Below are 20,430 nucleotides of genomic sequence, written 5' to 3' on the forward strand. Positions count from 1 at the left end.
TGAGTTCAAAGAGTCGGGCGACATTTGACGGGATAGTAGATATACCCTGCAAGCCCTCATCGGCAACAACTCGTCCTCTTAACCATCTAGGCCACCCAAGCTTGAGGATCGACGGCTCTAGGCTTCGGAGTAGCTTGTGCCGTAGCGGCGGGCGACGACACGGAGCTGGTGGACCCGCCGGAGGTGGTGTCGACGATACAGTCGCCCTTGGCCCCGGCTTCGACCTTTGTGCACTCGTCGTTTGTAAATCTGGAGGGCACCTTGACGCACAAGCCTGCGCTCTCAATCTCTCCGCCCTTGGAGGTACACAGGCTTGAGATACCTTCCAGGCTTACGTCAAAATTGCTTGCACTCGCGCAACGGCAACGGAAGATCTCTTGGGAGACTGCTGCACTGTAAGTCGATTAATATGTGCGTTTTTTTCAAAATACAGAGCGAGTGTACTTGCCCCAAGAAGGCCACGGTCATTGTAAGGACGGATGGCTTCATATTGAACGCTCGAATCGATTGTTGAAAGATGAAGATGCAAATCGAATGCTGGGTTCGGAAGAGAATGTTTGTTTCTATATCAAAGTGGGAGGTGGTGTTTGGCTGCTCGAGAAAGTCGAGACACGAGAAACTATTTAGGCCGGGCCTGGGGTATTTATCCCACATGAACCGATTTGTTATCGGATGGGTCTTCGGTTTGCTGCATTACCTACATTGCACTTCACGTTCTCGATGTCGTAAGACTTGGGCGCAGCTGGCTGGGTGCATCACCAAGCACAGCATTGACTGACTCGAACCTTGCAGCCAGAGCAGCCAGAGACTGCTTCTAGAAGCCGGTGCTGCTAACACGAAACAGGAGCTGCCCTGCTGATGCAAAACTGACTTTCGAGCTGCGGGCCAATGCATACTGTCTTCGTTACTAAAATAAAGTCTGAAGCAACTGGAAGGGCACCGGTACCCAAGTTTTCTCATACTTGACAGCGGGCGTCGGACGATCCACTTGAGTAGAGTCGTTCACTCGGCGGCGCTCTTGGCAAGGCGCTGGCAAGCTGTGCTTTGCATCCCGAGGCCGCCAGCGATCGTCAGAGATGTCCTTGGTACAGCCTGGAAAGTGGAGTTATTTGAACTCTAATCTTATGAATAAAGGTCGAGAAAGGTGATGATGTGACAACTGCAATATAGCCGAGACTTTGGAACAAGCGGACTTTCTGATTTTGACTTCCGTGCCAAATTGAAGCATCGTTTGCCGAAGGACATTCTCCACCGAGGCGGCAACCATATTAAAGTATTCGCCAAAAGTGTCAATTGATGACTTTCATCACCACATCCACCAGCGCAGAATCTTGATAGAGAGCTTGATCAAGTACGTGTATCTTAGTTCGCCTGGCACAAACCAGAGCCCTTGGCGGCTAGACGGCCATGCTCTATCACCCAGGTGTTTCATGTTCTGAGTCCTGCGTGCGGGGCCGGCCACCCCGACATGGAGGCTCCGGCAAGCTTGGACAGAATCTGTAACTTGCTCTCGGCGACGACCGTTTTTATGCTGCCGCATAATATTATTCTCTCTTTGGCCCAGTTCCTCAGCGAAGTAACTTACGTGCGTAAATTCGTAGTCATTGAATCCCATCGTGCCAACTTTGGTCTAGTCGAATCGGATATGTTGACAAAACATGGAGTCAAGAGGGATTCGATTTCAAAGCGGACTTGCGACTACACGGTGTCAAATCAGACATCTTATTGAAGGGACAAAGATTTCGGAATAAATAGACATGAGGTGGCGTAAGTAAGAGTGAAGGCTAGGCAAAGAGAATTGGGGTGTATTCCAGCATGGGCTTAGATTCGTTGATGACGGGGTATAGCAATAGTGGATAACTTTGTGTTTAGATGCCAATGCTTTACAAACCGTTTGATAGATAAATCGAAAGTCTATATTTAAGATCTGTCTACAATGCTTTTGCTTGATATGTGAGGGGGTCATGTCAGTCTCGTAGGCGGCTGGTTGACATCTGCAGTCCGCCTGTTGCCACAAAGAGAATCTGTCTATTGCATCGCTATGTGAAACAGGGAGTCCGTCATAGATTGACGTGTAAGTTGCACTTCAATCATAAATGGAAGGCTCACGCCGTTTGGGCAGCCAATCAATTCAAGATTCGTCACGTACGCTTGCATTGTAATTGACACCGACGCGTTTAGCGGAGGCCCCTTCAAACTGGCCTCCCGGTTGAAAGAGGTGTGGATAATATCCGTCTCGTGGTAGCCCAGCGGCATGTTGATTAGATAGTTGTAGGCATGCCTGAGCATTAATGAAAAAGTCATTATCATTGCTGATGAACCAAGCTTCGGCATTCGGTGCAGGTGTGCCTTCGAAGGGCATTCCTCAGTACCATTGAACACCGTAGAATATAAGTTCAACTCAGTCAAAAGAGCAACTGGATCTTGATTCAGTAACTTGTGATTTTGTGCAGATTAATTCATTCAGGATCAAGTTCTCACTACCAACACTTAAACGTATCCACGCTGTATTATGCAACCTAAGTAATAGGTATCCAGGGATGAGAATATATGGACATCCTGTCGAGGTATGCGACTCCTTCCAGCGGCTCCGATCCGCTCACTCATGGTTATTGTCCTCTACAACATGCATCTGTGTTTCCAACGCAAGTTTCTCTGTCTTCCGAGCCACCTCTTCGGTCAGTCTATCCCCGTTGCCATCAAGAATGACTGCAGTCTCTTCCAGGCTCATCTTTCCTGTTTCCACAAACAGGAAATACACCACCACAGCCTCAAAAGCCAGCCACACATCATACGTGATGTAGTACTTCCACTTTGAGTTCGTCACACCAATCGGGTTGGCGTACTGGTTAAAGATCAACGCCAGTGCCACGAACAAGTTGTAAAGAACCAAGCCTTTGGCACGCAAGTTGAAGGGCAGAATCTCCACGACGTAGGTGACCTGGAGCGCGCCCCATCCCACGGTGAACGTGACGTTGTACAAGAAGATCATGGCCAAGACACCCTTTGCGAGGCCCGGGGATCCTGCGCCAGTGAGGTCGGTTTGCTTTTCATATGTTGCTTGAAGTGCTGTCCAGATGACGTAGCACACGAGGGATCCGATAGTCGAAGCGAGAAACATCGTTCGGCGGCGGAAACGGTTGACGAGAACGGAGGCGAGGAGACCCCAGAATAATCCCCACAGAGTGATGAGGGCGTTTATTAGCGTCTGCGTGTCTTGGGAGGTATACCCGATCGAGTTGAGAATCAAGGTCAGGTAGTAGCTGATCAGACCGTTGCCGCTCCTATCAAGATAGAGTTAGATGGCGATGAATAGGCGAGGTAGCGAAGCGTATGACTTACCACTGTGAGAAGAAACCGACAGCAAGAATGATGAAAAAACGGCGCCGGTTACCTGGTGTCTGGAAGAAAGCCATGTACGACGTAGTCCGCGATGCTTCCGCCTCCAACCTCAGTGCCGTCCTAATTTCCTCCATCTCCAATGGAACGATGAGGTCAGAAGCATCGCCGTTGGCGTGGTACTTCACCAACAGCCTCTCGGCTTCCGCATCCCTCTCTTTTGAGATGAGCCATCTCGGAGACTCTTCGATAAAGAAGCACAACCCGAGCTGCACCACGCTCGAAAGTCCTTGCAAGATCGAAGGAATCCTCCAAGCCCACGTGTTCCCGATTCGGAATGTACCAAAGGTAATCCACGCGGCGCTCAAAGCTCCCAATCCCCAGAGAGAATTGTAGATGGATACTAGCGGCGCTCGCTGGGACGGGTACGCGAGCTCCATGATCATAAGAGGCGCGGCCGTGATATTGAGCGCGAGGCCGAAGCCGAGAACACCGCGAGCAACGATGAACATGGCGACGTTCTGGGCTGCGCCTTGGAGGGCGACACCGATAAGGAGGATGGAGGCACTGACTAGGAGGGCGGGCTTGCGTCCGAAGCAATCGCAGAACCAGGCGCAGAAGGGGAGTGCGAGGAGCTGGCCCACGTTCTGGATCGCATTCAGTCTTTCTGATGTTAGGGCAGACTCAGCGTTGGATGAATGAGAATACTCACAGTCCCAGCTCCTGAGCTCCAGGGTTATTGAATGATTCCTGCCATGTGTCCAGAGACTGAAGGCCATTCATCATTGAGCCATCGTAGCCGGTTGCGTAGCTCGATACCAATGAAAGCGCGATGACACAGTTGAGCTTGACGATTCCCGAATTTGAGAACCAAGCGAATGCCCCTCTTTTGTTCGCGATAGCAGCGTCAACAGTCACGGGGATACCGCCGGCCGGCTCAGTTGTTGCGGCAGCGTTTTGCGACATTGCTGCGGTCGAAGAACGAGACATTGCCTATCAATCCGAAGACACTCAACATGGCAGAATCCCGTAGGGACGGGGGATACGGTGTCGTTATTATGCTACGAGCTCCGAGATAATAACAAGCCAGGCCCGATCCGTTCGTATCCCACTCGGCTCCCGATAGCAGGCTCGATGTTACAATGTCCGGCCAACCTCCGGGCCGGAGTCACGTAGGACATTTCACAGAGTAATTAGAGATTGTTGGGGTCGTGTAAACCTCAGCCTGCCGATAGGAGCTCCCGAGGGGAGATCAGGAGATACCGGCGGGGTTTTCTCAAAGGATCCATGGGCTCGGGTAGGCTGCGCCTATCAGCCACTGGCGAGATACTCGGGCGAAATGCGTCCGAATCAGGAGCGACGATAGATATGCCGCTGGTAACATGACCTCTGTAGAAGTGGAGGCTGTACCATCCCCTCGGAGACTAGGTTCTTCACTATTGAATCACGCAGCTATACTCCGTACAAGCACTGGATATCGGGTTTGCCCCAGCAGCCTCTATGATCTTCTCGACGTTTATCCCCGGCTCTCTTATGGTGCCATTCCCGAGACCAACGCGTGGTTCTTGGATCTCACCCCGCAAACCCGTTTACCTAGACTCCGCCCAAGCGCAGCTCACTAAGACCAAAGTTGGGGTATGTAACCTCGCCCGGGGTACGGTGATGGTCCACCGGTTCCGGCCCGGTTCGGACCGGGGTTTGTAGAGCTGAAAATGGTATCTGTGATTGGTGGACCTGTAGAGAGGCTAGGGAGGCTAGGAGCAGTTCGGTCGAGGAAGCCTGAGTGAGGTTGGCGTGAGGGGTTGATGATGGTGTTTCTTGATGAGTGGTGATCTACCCCCGGCTAGGTGCTCGCGTGTGAACGGAATAATTGATCAATTCCCTTATGGACTTGCTGTGATATCCACTATGTGATCGCTGAGGGTCACTTTCGGTATATAGTAGCTGGCATGAGACGGCAGGGAGATGGATACGTCAGGTTGGAAAGTGTTTCCCGGCTTTGCTCCGTACTTCTCATCGTATTCCTACAAGCACCATGCATCTCAAGTTAGCTGTCGCTTCGCTTGTGGCCTCTGGCGCAACGCTAGGGTCCGCCGCGGCCAGCAAGCCAAAGCTTTCCGCAAGTAAGTAAACGCCAGAGACATAGAAGAAATCTAGGATATCAAGTAGGTAGTCCAGATTGACTTACACTACTGTTTAGATGCCCAAAGTCTATTCGACTACTCTATGGGGGTCCAGGACTCCAGATGGGACGACTCGTACAACCTTATTTGGTACCAAGACAAGGGTCCGTGGTCCGTCCGCTTCACGGCTTGGTACACGGCGGGTCTGCTCCATCGCAATGAGGGCGACGACGTGGAGAACGCAAAGGCGGCGATTGAGAACATGTCAGTCGGTTGGATGAAGAGTTTAAGAGTGGTTGAGAGTGCTAATTTGTGGACTACGATGTAGTTTGGCGAGCCAGATGACCTCGGACTACGAATCGGCGTGGTATGGCACTTTCAAGCTGTCGCCTGACGAGCCGGACCCAACGCCGGATTCTGAGCTGTACCCTCCCAAGATCTATGTGAGCATAATCTAAGTGCAAAAGCGGTGGTTGCCAACCCAGACGCAGTCCGCTGACCACAGATCTAGACTACTTACGACCCAAATTGGAGAGAATTTATAGGGTGAGTCTTTGGAAACATTGAAGGAGTCCAACATCATGGCATTTGGAAGGGTTCGAGGACGAACAAGGATCCAATGATACTAACATGATCCAGGACTCAACTAGTACAAGACGTCGAACTTTACTCTGATCTCCTGGGCGCAGACCTCGTCAAGAAAATTGAAGATGCGCTCGAGATCCAAGCCATTGGCGCAATGAGGCGCAACGGTAGCTACCCCGAAGGCGATAACCTCATACTGGGATACTCCAACCCGGGCCTCATGCGTGCCCTTACAGTAGGCTGGATCGGCGCCCGTCGCAGCAACGCAACCTTTATCAACTTCGCAAACACTCAAGAGTCCCAGCTGCTTGAGCTCTTCAAGTCTAACGGCTCAAATACCCTTGGGGAGTACAATGCGCCAAACTACTACGGCATGGACGTTTGGGCTCTAGCCGCCAACATCGCCTATGGTCCCCGCAACGCAACACTGACGAAGAACGCCGAGTACATTCTGACGAAGCTGTGGGATGACATTGCAGCGCACTACAACCCCTACCTGGGCAACCTCGTCGGCCCTTATGACCGCGCTTACACCCGCGACATGACCAAGCACTCATCCATTCTGCCCATGTACTGGTGGGCCGTCTTCGGGCGCGAGTACGGGCCTCAGCCGCCCAAGGGCGAGGGCGATTTGCTGTTCGATGCAGCTCAGGGCGCGGCGATTGCGCTGGTTTCTGACACAGTGGCCCGGCACATCTCCAACAGCACAGCGGCGGCGCTCAAGGCGAAGGGCCCCTGGGCCGGCGAGCGCAGCATCACGCGCGAGGTCAAGGAGAAACTGGATTCGGACGCCACGCGCACGACGACGTCGTGGGTTAGCGCGCCACTCATGATCGGTGGACAGGAGCTTGCGGAGACCAAGAACCGCGGGGATCAGTTCGTGCCGGCGATCGTGCACTGGGCTTCGGACCCGTTGCACACGCCGTACCCGTACATCGGCTTCTTCCTGCTGTACCCTTCGGCATCGACCATTTCGGCCGTGGCGGGCGAGAGGTCACTCAGCGTGTCATATCCGAACAGCACGCAGGAAGGGTCTGATATTTTCACGTTTGCGCTATCCGGGATTCCGCCTTCGTGGACGCTGGGCGGGAAGACGATTACCGGATTGGAAGAGCTGCCGTGCCTGAGCGTCAATGTTTCGGCCCCAGGGTTGGACAAGCTGCCGATTTCCTATGGGCAGCAGTTGAGAAACCACTGGTATTATAACGTGTCTTACGCGGTTCCTGCTGGGTTCGAGGGTGTTCCCCGGGTTGATCTGACGATGGAGTATACTTGTGACATCTGAGCAGAGTTGTAGACGAGGTATTATCGGGAACATGGTCCTTCGACCGGATGAATATTAGTAATTAAGTTGAGCGCGCGACAGAATGTATCAGGACATGAGTCCCTAGGGCTAGTTACTACGTCGCCTCGTAGAGGCAGTCGACCAAACCCCTCGATTTCTGATGCCATAATTGGGAAGCAGCATTAGCTAAACGAACTGAAACTGAGAGGACTGTCACATTAATATCTTCCAGAGACGCGGGATCTGTACCCGTGACCATGTGAAAGTATCCCAACTCTTAGGAATGACTGTGCAAGTACTGCATTATGCCAATCTTCTCGTCGACTACTGTGATAGGTAACTGATTCTGCTAGTCAAGAAAATTATGATGCAGATTCAAAGTCAATTGATGTCATTTGGAGATTTGACTTTGCTGGACCGCACGCTAGAAACCACGGTAGCGACGCTCCGTTGGTGCCTCGGGGCCATCCGTTCTTTTGGTTTGAGGCTTCTTCAGCCGCTGAAGTGAGGCTCAGTATTCACATTCGCGGTTAGTGTCACTCTGAAAGTTCCCAAGATGAGGACGACGTTTGGGTTCTCAGGCCGAGATTTGCCCTCGTTTGCTTTGCTTTGATTTGATTTCTTCACCCCGACTCACCGCCGATTCGTATCGATAGCTATATTAGTCTCATCTTGAGCTAAAATTTGCCCTGTGAGACCCTGGCCAAGGCGCCCCTTGTTAGTTTCAGATTGAGTAAGCCAGATTCAGGTCGCTGGCTTTGGAAAATCCAACCGAAAACGATTGCAAGGCTCTCTCCTCCTGTCCTTTGAAGACTTGAGAGTCATCTTGGATTCTTCAAGAGTCTTGTGAACCAGTCGAAAGAGTCTAGGAGTTGACAGTTGTTCGCTTAACAAAGGATGGAATCCCAGTGGTTCAGACAAAAACATGGCAGCAGGGGAGCCAAAGGAAGCGCACCCCGACGGCGCCGATTAACCGCAGCAGATCCCTGGAAACATCTCCACTATTTGTCTCAGTTTGGCGTCTCGTCTCCCTTAAGAGAAAAAGAAGCTTTGACGCTCGTGTCACAGAGGAGGCAAAGGACTGGAAGAGCGGTAGAGCGAGGGCAAGGGACTCGAGAAGCGTGGCATTTGGGCAGACAGCAAACACGGCGGCTCCCCTTCCTGAGCGTAGCGCGCCCCTCCGATCCTTCCGATCACCGTACTAATTTCCACCCTTGAAGGAGCTCCTTTTGAGGCTTTTGGGAGGCGTTCGTTGATGGCGGCCTTATCCTCTTTGTGGCTCTTGAAAGTCTAAAGTTCGACCACGTCGCCTCCGTTAAGCGCCGGCCGTCACTTTGTCTTCCTTTGTTTCTTTGCTGCCTGTTCGGGATCTTCCCACCCCCTGAGAGCTGAGAGGGAAAAGACACAGCCTTGCTTTTCCACACGTCATCTGTCAGCAACTTTTGGTCGATTTTCAATTCAGACCCTTTACATTATTCACTCAGTCAATCGCACATACGTACTCATATGTACTCATAGACTGACTCTGTGAACGCCTAATCTGAGAGAGAACACGCCCTGGGAGGTTTGCGAGAGACAGACGAGGCGAGAGGGCCAAGTGAGGGATCGGTGAAGGTTGAAGACAGAATGGGCGCCGGCGATGGTCCCCGCGTCGGGGACCGCCCATTCAAGGACATGGACGACGACTATGACGCGTCGTCGCGCCGGAGCGCCGACGAGGAGGCACAGTTCCTAGCCGAAGGAGAAGAAGGCTACGAGCTCGAGGAGAGCACATCCAGCACGCCCTCGCTGCTCTCGCAGCAAAAGTTCGGCCCTCACGTCCCCCACAAGCGGCACTGCCTCGCCGGACCTCAACCGCCGCGCGTACATGTCATCCGGCCCGTCCTGCCCGCTGTCCAGGAAGCGCCGCCGCGTCTGCTGGACCTCGTGGCGCCGACGCCGCGCCGAAAGGCCGTCGTCGTTGCCGTGTTCCTGGCGCTGTGGGCCGTCGCCTTCTCCATTCCACTCGCGTCGTCCCGGGCGATCAGGGATGGGCTCGGTAGGGAAGTCATTAACCTGGACTGCGGCGACACCCTTTGGCGCTTCAAAAATGGGTGCGGGCTTGACGGTGCCGACTGCAGGCCCTTTACGAACTCTTCATTTTCTTTCAGGTGTCCGGCAAACTGCATGGCTCACAAGTTGTTGAACCCCCACGCCGTCGGTGACCGGGAGATCGTCTACCAGCCGCTGGTCGTAGGCGACGAGATCTACCGCGGCGACTCCATGATTTGCGCTTCAGCGATCCACGCAGGCATCGTGACGGACCTGAGCGGAGGCTGCGGCCGTCTTCATCGTGTCGGCCAGCACGCAGGGTTCAATAGCACGACTAAGAACGGCGTCGAGACCGTTCCGTTTGACTCGTACTTCCCGCTGTCGTACAACCTCACTTCGGACCCGTCCCTTCAGTGCGGCAAGCGTGACCCCCGCCAGGCTCTTCTACCGACATCCATGTTCTTCACCTCCATCTTTTCCCTCTTCACGACGAGCCCGGCGTGGCAGTTCTTCGTCTCCTTTGTCGGCATCTTTGCCCATGTCAGCTTCGGCTCCGATCCGCCCACAGCATCGCGGCACGCTGCCTCCGTCCTGCCGGATCGTATCTCTAAGTTCACCGGCCGTCTGCTTCCTGCACTCTTCTGCGCCGCCGTGCTCTACCGACTCTGCGTCAGACGAACCCTCACAGATGTGAGGGCCCAGTTCGAGAAGACGGCGCTCTGGTTGGGAGGGTTCTGGTTCGGCGCGCTGTCGAACTATACATTTGGATGGATGCCGATCCAGCGCCTCACGGCACACGACATTGAGCACCAGCCTGGCGCCAAGCCCGCGCTGGCTCTCATCTTGATCATCCTGACCTTTGTGATGGCCAAGCAGGTCTACTTCTTCTGGCTCGAGGGGAGACTACCTCGGTTTCTTGCGCTCTATGCGCTTTTCCTGGCTGCCGTCATTGTCGGCGTCTCAATTCCGGGCGTGGACCTCCGCGTGCACCATTACATCATGGCATTCTGTCTGCTCCCTGGTACCAGCATGCAGACGCGGACGTCTCTGTTCTACCAGGGGATGCTGCTGGGCCTCTTCGTCAACGGCATCGCGCGATGGGGCTTCGACTCGGTTCTTCAGACGCCCGATGAGTTGCGCGAGGACGGCCCCTTCAACTCGCTGCTCCCGCAAATTGCGAAACCAATCTTCTCCACGGGCTCCTTTGAGCCCAGTGTGACCTTCAGCTGGCTCGTACCGCCAAATATTGCCAACGAGTTTGACGGTATCAGCGCTCTAGTCAACGACGTCGAGCGGTTCCGGTATTATTTTGCCGATGGCCCCGTCGACAACGAGTTTGTGTGGTTGAGGAAGGCCAAGATGGTGCTTCCCGAGTATTTTAGATTTGCGTACATGAAGGACGGTGTGACGCTAGACTATACACAGGCCGGGACCTGGTTCTCGAACGGGTCGTGGGTGATGCCTTCATAGTAGACTTTAGCATAACATTTGCATGACCGGATAGAATGGAAGGGGGCGTTTAATCGTGGCTACTTTGTTTATTGGGGAGCGACATGGATCCTACAAGATAATCAATCACATCTTAACAAGCATCTTCAAATTTCTTGACATGAAGTCAATCGTTAAGAAAGCAAGGGTTCGTTGATACATGTAAGCACCAGTGACATTGTCCTGCATGAAGATACTTTCAGCCCCTAGGTGCGAGCAGCCAACCAGTTCACCTCTCGATCTGAGTGCTACACTGCCCAACTGACTGCCTTGAGGGCCATCCCAAAACGATTTACGAGCGCCCGACGCGTACTGTTGAGCTGTTTCTCACGGTCTTTCTCTACTCCTAAGTACCTTATTATCAAAGAAAGTTAATTCTTTCTAAGTCATAAGTACAAGAATATAGTTTTAATAAAATAGTATAGTACTTACTTAGTATTTAAATTAAGATACTTTTTTAAGCTTATTATAAAAAAAAGATAATTATATTATTAACTACTTACTATCGAAGTTTATAAGTAGTACTATAGCTTTAACTATAATAGCTTCGTTTATAATAAATAAAAAGTTTAATTATAAGTCCTTTAAAAGCCTCTTTTTAAGAACTATAAGAGCCTCTAAGTTAAGTTAAAATGCTTATTAAAATATTAATAACTAAACTAACCTTACGATAACGACCTTAATAAAAGACTTAATAAATAACGCTAAAAGCCTTATTAATATTAAGTACGATTTACGAAGTATAATAACGTAACTATAGAGTATTATTAATATATCTTATGTTAAAAAGGGTATTATTAATATTAATAAAATAAATGAGGCTATATTAATATAGTGCCTTAACTTTTTTTTATAGCTCGAGGATAATCGCTTTAAATAATATTAAAAGTTTATTAAAAAGCTTTCTTAAGTACTCTAGTATATTTACCGCTATTTCCGTAATAATAAGACTCCCGGCGCTTATATATAAAAATATAATAGATTCGGGATGCGGCCAGTAATAGGATACTAATAACTTAGTAACTAATATACGGATCGTATTATAAAAGAACTTTTTAAGAAGTAAAGCCTTTATAAAAGACTTTATAAGCTTTAGTTTTATAATATATTTATATTTATATTATAGCCTCGCTAGTTAAGTATTTATAGCCTAATTTTTTATAATTCTAAAGCTTCTATTTTTATAAAGTAATTAGTATAAGTAATAATAAATTATAAAAACGAACGGAACGTTAACGAAACAATACTTAGTTATTAATAAAGAGCTATTAGTATTAATAAGCTATAGCTATTTAGAGTCGATTATTTAACCCTATTTTATTTAGGGGAACGAGCTTATTATAAGGTAAATCTTATTTAAATATTAGTATTTATAAAAGAGCTAAATAAAGAAGATAATTAAAATAAATTACTTTTATGGGCTAGTTACTTTATTAATACTCTAAAGATTTTATTTATTATAAACGGGGCGTTTATTAATAATTAATTATTAAATATATGAGGTTAAAGTACGTATAAAAGTGCGAGTAATATTAAAATAGCTAGTTTAATAAACCTTATAAGCCTAATAATAACTTACTTTTATAAAATAATAAAAATAATAGTTAAAGATTAAAATTAAGAACGGCGTTAATATAAAGAGCTCGTTTAATAATTTATTAAGTAGCTAGCGATATATTTAGGTTAATAAGAATATAAAAAGCCTCTTTTTTATAACTATAAACTAATTAAAAAAGAGTTTACGAATACTTAGGTAGTAAATTAGATTATTATTATAAAAATAAGTAATAAGCTTTATATAGAAAGTATTATAAAATAGTATATTAAATAGGCCCTATTTAAAATATTTTTATTATTATAAATATAATAATATAATTATAAAAAGAGCTTTTAAGATCCCCTTTTTTAAGGCAACTTTTTAGCGTTTATTTATTAATAATACGTAGACCCCGAGACTTAAAAACGGGAATATTATAGAGAGCTAAGAATAAAGAAGCTAAAAAAGAACTAGACCCCTACTTAGTTCTTTACTAAGTAATTAGTAATTTATTATAATTTAGGTATAGAAAATATAGAGAATTTAAAAGTAGAGGTATATTAGTTCTTTTTCAAATTACTATTTTAGTTATAGGACGATTTAATTTATTATAGGGTTTTAATTAAGAAAGTATGCGATATAGTTTATAAAGCTAATAAATTATAATTATTAAATTAGTAAAAGGGTAGCAACTAGTTATAAAAAGATAGTAAAAAGAGGTTATATTTATTATTAAAATAATTACGTTAAATATCCCCTTTTTATAAAAAAAAGAGTAGGGAGAGCTTTAAGGGGCTAGGCTTTAAGGACTTGTTAAGAGTAATATTATAAAAGTTATATAATAAGAGTGCTCGTACTAAGTTATTATAAAAGCGTTGTAGTAATAATATTAAGTATTTTATATATAATAAAATAGGCTATATATTTAGTAAGTACTAAAAGAATAAGTTAAGAAGTAGGGGTAACGATAAGTTAATATACCCCTAATTAAAGCTAACGTTAGTAACTATTTAATAAGTTATTACTAAGCTAAGAGTTATAGAGGTTAATTTATTAAAAAACGAGTAAATATAAGTGTTATAGCAGTGGGCATTAGGGCCCTGTGGGCCCTATGGCTCAGCCTTAGGCTATAAAGCTAAGCTCTTAGTAATTACGTAACGAGCTAGACTGCTAAGCCTAAAGGGCTAGCCCGCTAGCTTTTACTTATTATTCTATTTTTTCTCTTTTTATATTAAGTCTTTAGTTAATTAGGTTAATATAGTAGCGTTCTAACCTATTTTAAGTTCCCTTTTATAATACTACTTAACGTTACTTAATTAATTATTCTTTAGAAACGGAATAATAATATCTTAACTAATTAATTACTAACTACCCTTATTAAGAAAGCGTATAAGAGAGCTAAATAATAGCTAACTAAATTAATTATATATAAGTAGTATAACTAATACTCCCTAAATATATACCCCCTTTATTAAACGTAATAATTAAAGGATATAGCTAAAGAGGCTAGGTCTCCTTTTATATTAATAGTTTTTAATAAAGTTATTACTTTTATAAGTCCCGATAGAGCGTCGTAGGCCTTAATAAAGGCGCTAAGCTCCTAGTTATTAACCCTAAAGTTATGTTATTTAACTAGTTAATAGAGCGCTTCTTACCTTTTATTACTTAGGCTAATTACTTAGTATACTTTAATAACGTAGCTAATTAGCTTATTTTACTTATTTATATTTATAATAATATCCTTTTTAAAAAAAATACTAAGTAGTATATCGACCTCGACCTTATTTAAGAATTATATTTTAAAAATAATAAGAAGACCCTACTTAAATAGATTAAATAATAATTAAAAATACGTATTACTTAGTATTAATTAAAATAGGTCCTAGTTTTTATTATTAGCTAGCTAAGTAATAATACTAAGTACTTATATATAATAACTTATAAAAACCTTAACTTTACGTATATTATTATTATAAAGCTCTATATTATAAAAAAAGCCCTTACCTAAGCCTATATTAGTAATATAACTATAGTTAAAAAGTTAGAGTAATTAGAGAACGGCTCTTAAGCTAGCTCTATTTAGAATATTATTACTTTTAATACGCTAAAGTAGTAGCTAGTACGCTTAGAAATATAAAATAGCTATAAAACTACTCTAGCCTCGTCTTATTTTATTACTTATAGCTCTTAAAAAATACTTAACGTACCTATTTTTATAAGTAATAATACTAGCCTTAAGTTCGATTACTAGCTTTAGTATATTATAAAGCGCTTAGAGAATATTAATTATAATATAAATAGGTACTACTTAGAATATATTATTAATAAAATTAAAAGTAGTGCTATAGAATTTATATACTTAATACTAACGTTTAACGAGATTATTATAGCTAAGTAGCTATTTTACGAGCTTAAATCGGCTTATATTAATCCGACTATTACAAACGACGCTAGTTATAAGCTAAATATACTTATAATTATACTTAAAAATATCTATTAAAAACGCTCTATATTTACTAAGCTCGCGCGTGTTAATAAGCTTCTAAAGTCTTAATAAAAGCGCCGTTTTTATAATAAGTTACTTATATATCTTCGTAACTAGGCTATATTAAAGTACTTAAATAATACGGCTACTTTTTAAAAATATACTAAGTACGTTACTTAACTAGCTAATATAATATAACCCCCTTTTATAAAAAACCGCTTAGTTAAAGCTTTTAGCTAAACTCGCTAGACTTTAAATAAAAATAATAAAAATAATAAAAGTAATAAAAATAATAGAGGTACTAAGGGTACTAAATAGGACTAAGGTCGTACTTCTATTTATAAAACGATCCTTAAAGCCCTATATTAAAAACTTAAGGATAGTAGCGCTTACTTTATTTATAATAATACTAAATATATCTCTAAGGACTATTTTAAAAAGCCGAAGACTACTATAGCCGCTATTAGCGCTACCGCGGGCCCTATTAAAATAGAATTAGGTTTAGAAAACTAAAACCTTTAGTAAAAATAAACTCCTAGCTAGGGGATACGTATAAAAAGGACGGAAAATTAATAATTAATTTAGTAAACTTATAGGATTTTATAAGGGGCTAGCCCCTTAAAATAGAGCTTATATTAGTATTTAATAAATATAAAATTTACTTAAGAGCCTTATTTAATATAAGAGCTAATAAGTACGGATTTATAAATAACTACGTAACCCCTTTATTATAATAATTTTGCGCAGCCTTATTTTATAAATTATTATATTTAATCCCTATTACTAAGTTTAATAAAGAGCGATTAAATAATATTAGTATAATATAAACTACTAACTTATATATTAATTAATAGGTCTTTTTAAAAATACCCCTTTTTTAACTTAATACGGGCCGCTACGACCTAATCTTAGGGTAGAAGTAGTTCGAATATTTTAAAATAAACCCTAATATTCGCTACTAACGGCTAATATAGCCTAAGGACTTATTATTATAAAAGACGCCCTTTATCATCGTTAGGGATATCGAGGACTTATATACTTTAGAAATTATTAATATATAATACTAAATCGACGCTAATTATTAATAAGACCTATTCGAGATAGATATAACCTATTATAATTAAAAGCTTTAGTAGTAATAAGCAAAGGGTATACTAATTAGGATATTACTACGTTTATTAAAAATAACGGCCCGCTAAATATAATAGTTAAATAAGGCTAAGAATATAAAGAAAATAGAACGCGCCCTTAACGGTACTAATATTGCCCCCGTAAAGAGGGCTGAGTAATAAAAACTATACTTAGTAATAATATAAATAAATATTACTTTTATTAGCGCTCCTAATTTTAAAAAGAACTTAAAATAGAACGACGTTAAAATAGGCTCTATATTACTTTATAAGCTTAATTATATTATAAAAAGTAAAAGAAAAGAGGTAGACCCCTTATATAATAATAACTAAGTTATTCGTAACCTTATAATAATAAACTTATTAAAATATTTACGGCCTTAGACCGACGTTTTTAATAAAATAGTTAATAATATATTAGTACTTTATAAGCCGTATAACTATAAAATCGAGCTCTTAAATAGTAATAAGGAAAAGCTAACTTATTACCCTTTATATAAGTAATTAGTACTAGAGCTAGAGGTTATAAGAGCTTATTTATTAAAGTACTTATAAAAAGGATTTATTAAGCTAAGTAATACTCTTTTTATATTACCGACGCTATTTATAAAAAAGTATAATAATAATCTGCGCTTTTATATTAACTTTTATAAACTTAATAAGGTTATAAAAAAAGACCGTTATTTATTATTATTTATTAATAAGACCCTTGCGTAGCTAAGTAGGGTAAAGGTATTTACTAAACTAAATATTAAATAGGCCTTTTATTATATTTACCTCGACTTAGCCTCTAAGGACTTAACGACGTTTAGAACTTATTATAGGGTATATAAATATAAAGTAGTACCCTTTAGGCTCTATAATAGGCCTATTACGTATTAATAATATATAAACGAGATACTAATAAAATACTTAAATAACTTTTATATAGCGTATATAAATAATATCTTAATCTTTTTAAATAACCCCCTTTAATACTAAGAATACGTTACTAAAGTACTAGACTACTTATAGAAAATAGGCTTATAAATAGATATTAAAAAGTGCGAATTTAGTATTATTTTTATAAAGTACCTAGGCTTCGTAGTTTTTATAAAAAGTATATAGCTTAATAAAAAGAAAGTCTTTATAATTAAAGACTAAAAACTACTTATATTACTTAAAAGTATTAAGTCTTTCCTCGGGTTTTATAACTTTTATAAGAGATTTATAAGAAATTACGGCCGCTTAGCTAGGCCCCTTATAAAGTTAATAAATAAGGGAGTTCTTTTTAACTTTAGTAATAATTACGAGACGGCTTTTAAAGCTATAAAGCTAACGCTAACGTTAGTACTTATTTTTTATTATTTTAAATTGAAGTTATTAACGCGGCTAAAAACCGACGCTTCTAACTTAATATATATTAAAGTACTATTATAATAATAAGAGGATAACGGGTTATAATACTTAATAGCTTTTTATTTAAAAATAATAAGTAGTATAGAGCTTAATTATACTATTTATAATAAAAGAATACTAATAATAATATTATATTTAAAAAAATAGCGCGCGGAGCTTATAAGTTATAAGTATAAGTTCGACGTTATTATAAACTATTAATTATTATTATTTTTTATAACTAAGCGCTTGCTTAACTTATAATAAGCCCGCTAAGCTAGTATATTAGCGGACTTTAATTTTTAAATTTACTACTACTTAAGGAAAGAGAACGTACTAACTAATGCCCTTTTATAAAAAACAGAGGATATCTATACTTAATAAGTACTAAAAGAGGCTAATAGGACCTAAGTCCTCTTATTACTAGGATTATTATTTCTTAATATTATAATAAAACTATAGGCGCTATTAAACGCCGTAATTAGTTAACTATAACTTATAATTAGCTTATATTTATTAAGAAAACGAGCTCTAGGGGTACTTATTAATAAAGAAGATTTTAAAGCTTAATAAAGACCTTATTATAGCGTCTTTTATATTAATATAAATACTAATAGCTAAAGGGTATAAGCGCTAGTTTATTTAAAATAACGGATTATTAATAATAAATAGGAAGCTCGTAGTACTTAAAAAAAAGAACTTTTATATTATAATTATCTATAAGGTTTATAAATAAAAGCTCCTCGCCTATTTAGGGTATAATAAGGTTATAAAAATAATTAAATAATAATATTATTAGCCGGGCTTAACGGCGGATACTTATTAATACGTACGGAACTATTATACTTATTATTAATTATAAAAGCTACGTAATAAGCCCCCGGGGGAGCTAAGGCTACTTTTAATACCTAACTACTTATAATAATATATTTTTACTAATTTTATAACTATCCTTATTAATTAAAAAGGATTCAATAATATTTAGGTAGTAATAGACTACTTAAATAAGAGGGTAATATTTATTTTTTATTATAAAACTATTATAATAAAGGATATAAGCCGGATATTTTATAAATAAGTACTACTTATTTTCGGCTTATTAAAAACTATTATATCGGACCGAGGCCCCTAATTTATTTCCGACTTCTAGGGGGAACTTTATAAGATTTATAAAATTAAGCTATAATTATTAATAACTAACTACCCCTGGATAAATAGCTAAATAGAAGTACTAAACTAATATATATTATAATAATTAAGATTACTAATTAACTAGTACTAAGATAACTAAAGTAATATATTACTCGCGGTCGATTTTATTTATATTACTTAGCTTAATAAGACTATAGGGCTATTATTATACGAAATAAAATTTAGTTATTAGCTATAGCTCTTTTTTAACTAGTCTAAGCGAACTTACTAATTCGGCTTTATAAAAAAGAAGCTAAATTATATTAACGCGTAGTGTATAGCCTAGGGAATATATAAGGCCTAGGAGATTATTAAGGGTAATGTAAAGGTTACTTAGGTACGATATAAGAAGTATATTAACCGCTACTAGCGCCCGGATAACTTAAAACTAGGGGACTAGGTCTTTATTAATACCTCGTACTAAAAGTTTACTAATATAAATAAACTATAGTAACTATAGGCCGGGCTATAGCTTATTATTAATACTAAATAAGGGGGTATATAAATTATAGAATTATTAATAAGTAGCTAAGTATACTTAGTCTTTTATTTAAATAAGCTAAAAAAGGCTACTAACGACCTATTACTTAGGTAGAACTAAGACTTACTATTACTAATTATTAATAATAATAATAAATTAAAATATAAGGTCTTAAAAGTTATTAAATTATATTTATATAAAAGAAAACTATAGTATTAAGCAAATTAAAAGGGATATAATATAAACCCGATTTAGTACGACGTAAAGAGCTTTAAATATATACTAATAGTACTCTAAGTATTTTACTATTAATATTTAATTATTAAGGGCCCGTTACGGAACGTAAATATATAAATAAAAACCGCTATAGCTAGTAATTCGCTATTATTAAGAGACGACGATAATATAATAGCGGTAATTACGGCTATAAATTTACTAAAATAAGGGGTAATTTAGAGGTTTATTTTCGGCACTACGGATAGCGCCCTTTAATATTAAGGGGGGGGTAATATTATAATAATAAGTATTAAGGCCTAATAGGCCCTATAGCTTAGCCTTAGGCTACGAGGCTAAGCTCTTAGTAATTACGTAATAAGCTAGATTACTAGGCCTAAAGGGCTAGCCCGCTAGCTTCTACTTACTATTCTTTTTTTTCCCTCTTTACGTTAAGTCTTTAGTTAATTAGGTTAATATAATAGCGTTCCGACCTACCTCGAGTTCCCTTTCGTAATATAAGTAATATACTTAATATGCTTATACTAAGTATTAAGAGGGTATTAATAAAAATAATTACGAAGGGTAGGGTAATAGTTTTATAAAGTATTACTAAAAGGCTAATAGAAGTTAATATAGATATATACTCTAAGATAGATATGATTAGTATTAGGCTCGTAACTTACTTAGGGTTAACCTTAGTTATTATTATAGCTCCCTTATTAAGGGACTTTTAGAATAAAGCTATAGGTTAAGGAAAAGCTTACTAATTAACGCTCTTTTTTATTAATTATTATAAGTAACTAAGGAAGATTTAGTAACTATTTATTATAATTAATAAGGATAAAAAATAGTAGACTTTTTATTATTATAATTATTAATAGGCTAGGAGGGTATTTATATTAATATAATAATAAATATATAGTTATACGAGCCTATTTTAGTTACTAAACTAAAGGTAATAGCTCGCGATATTATTAAGAATTACGAGAGGGCGTATATATTATATATTATTATTATAAGAAGTATTATAGGGGTAACGGAGACTAAATTACGAGGGGGTTTATTATTAAAACTTTAATTAGAAATAGAGACGTTTAATAAGTAATTAGCGAAGGGACCGTAGTTATATAGCGGGGTAAAATATTTAATTAACTTAGTTCTA

At 40.5% G+C, this 20,430-nt stretch overlaps 5 protein-coding genes across 5 annotated transcripts; 3 read left to right on the forward strand and 2 right to left on the reverse strand.

Moving 5' to 3' along the window:
- Positions 1-86: 86 nt before the first annotated feature.
- CLUP02_00521 (uncharacterized protein) lies at positions 87-489 on the reverse strand (the record flags this gene model as incomplete). Its single annotated transcript, XM_049279568.1, has 2 exons — positions 87-393; positions 449-489. The coding sequence occupies 2 exons, from the start codon at positions 487-489 to the stop codon at positions 87-89; spliced, it is 348 nt and encodes a 115-aa protein (XP_049135525.1).
- Positions 490-2,599: 2,110 nt separating this feature from the next.
- On the reverse strand, positions 2,600-4,329 carry CLUP02_00522 (uncharacterized protein; the record flags this gene model as incomplete). Its single annotated transcript, XM_049279569.1, has 3 exons — positions 2,600-3,284; positions 3,343-4,002; positions 4,052-4,329. 3 exons carry the CDS (start codon positions 4,327-4,329, stop codon positions 2,600-2,602), a joined length of 1,623 nt encoding a protein of 540 aa, XP_049135526.1.
- A 26-nt stretch (positions 4,330-4,355) lies between these two features.
- Positions 4,356-4,961, forward strand: CLUP02_00523 (uncharacterized protein; the record flags this gene model as incomplete). The annotated part of the gene is made up of 4 exons (XM_049279570.1): positions 4,356-4,386; positions 4,466-4,511; positions 4,564-4,682; positions 4,735-4,961. The coding sequence occupies 4 exons, from the start codon at positions 4,356-4,358 to the stop codon at positions 4,959-4,961; spliced, it is 423 nt and encodes a 140-aa protein (XP_049135527.1).
- Positions 4,962-5,051: 90 nt separating this feature from the next.
- CLUP02_00524 (uncharacterized protein) lies at positions 5,052-7,332 on the forward strand (the record flags this gene model as incomplete). Its single annotated transcript, XM_049279571.1, has 7 exons — positions 5,052-5,122; positions 5,187-5,249; positions 5,301-5,462; positions 5,550-5,726; positions 5,791-5,905; positions 5,974-6,008; positions 6,102-7,332. The coding sequence occupies 7 exons, from the start codon at positions 5,052-5,054 to the stop codon at positions 7,330-7,332; spliced, it is 1,854 nt and encodes a 617-aa protein (XP_049135528.1).
- Positions 7,333-8,958: 1,626 nt separating this feature from the next.
- CLUP02_00525 (LCCL domain-containing protein) lies at positions 8,959-10,833 on the forward strand (the record flags this gene model as incomplete). The annotated part of the gene is made up of 1 exon (XM_049279572.1): positions 8,959-10,833. The coding sequence occupies one exon, from the start codon at positions 8,959-8,961 to the stop codon at positions 10,831-10,833; it is 1,875 nt and encodes a 624-aa protein (XP_049135529.1).
- Positions 10,834-20,430: the final 9,597 nt, after the last annotated feature.

The sequence above is a fragment of the Colletotrichum lupini genome, chromosome 1, assembly GCF_023278565.1.
Source record: "Colletotrichum lupini chromosome 1, complete sequence".
Classification (NCBI taxonomy): Eukaryota; Fungi; Ascomycota; class Sordariomycetes; order Glomerellales; family Glomerellaceae; genus Colletotrichum; species Colletotrichum lupini.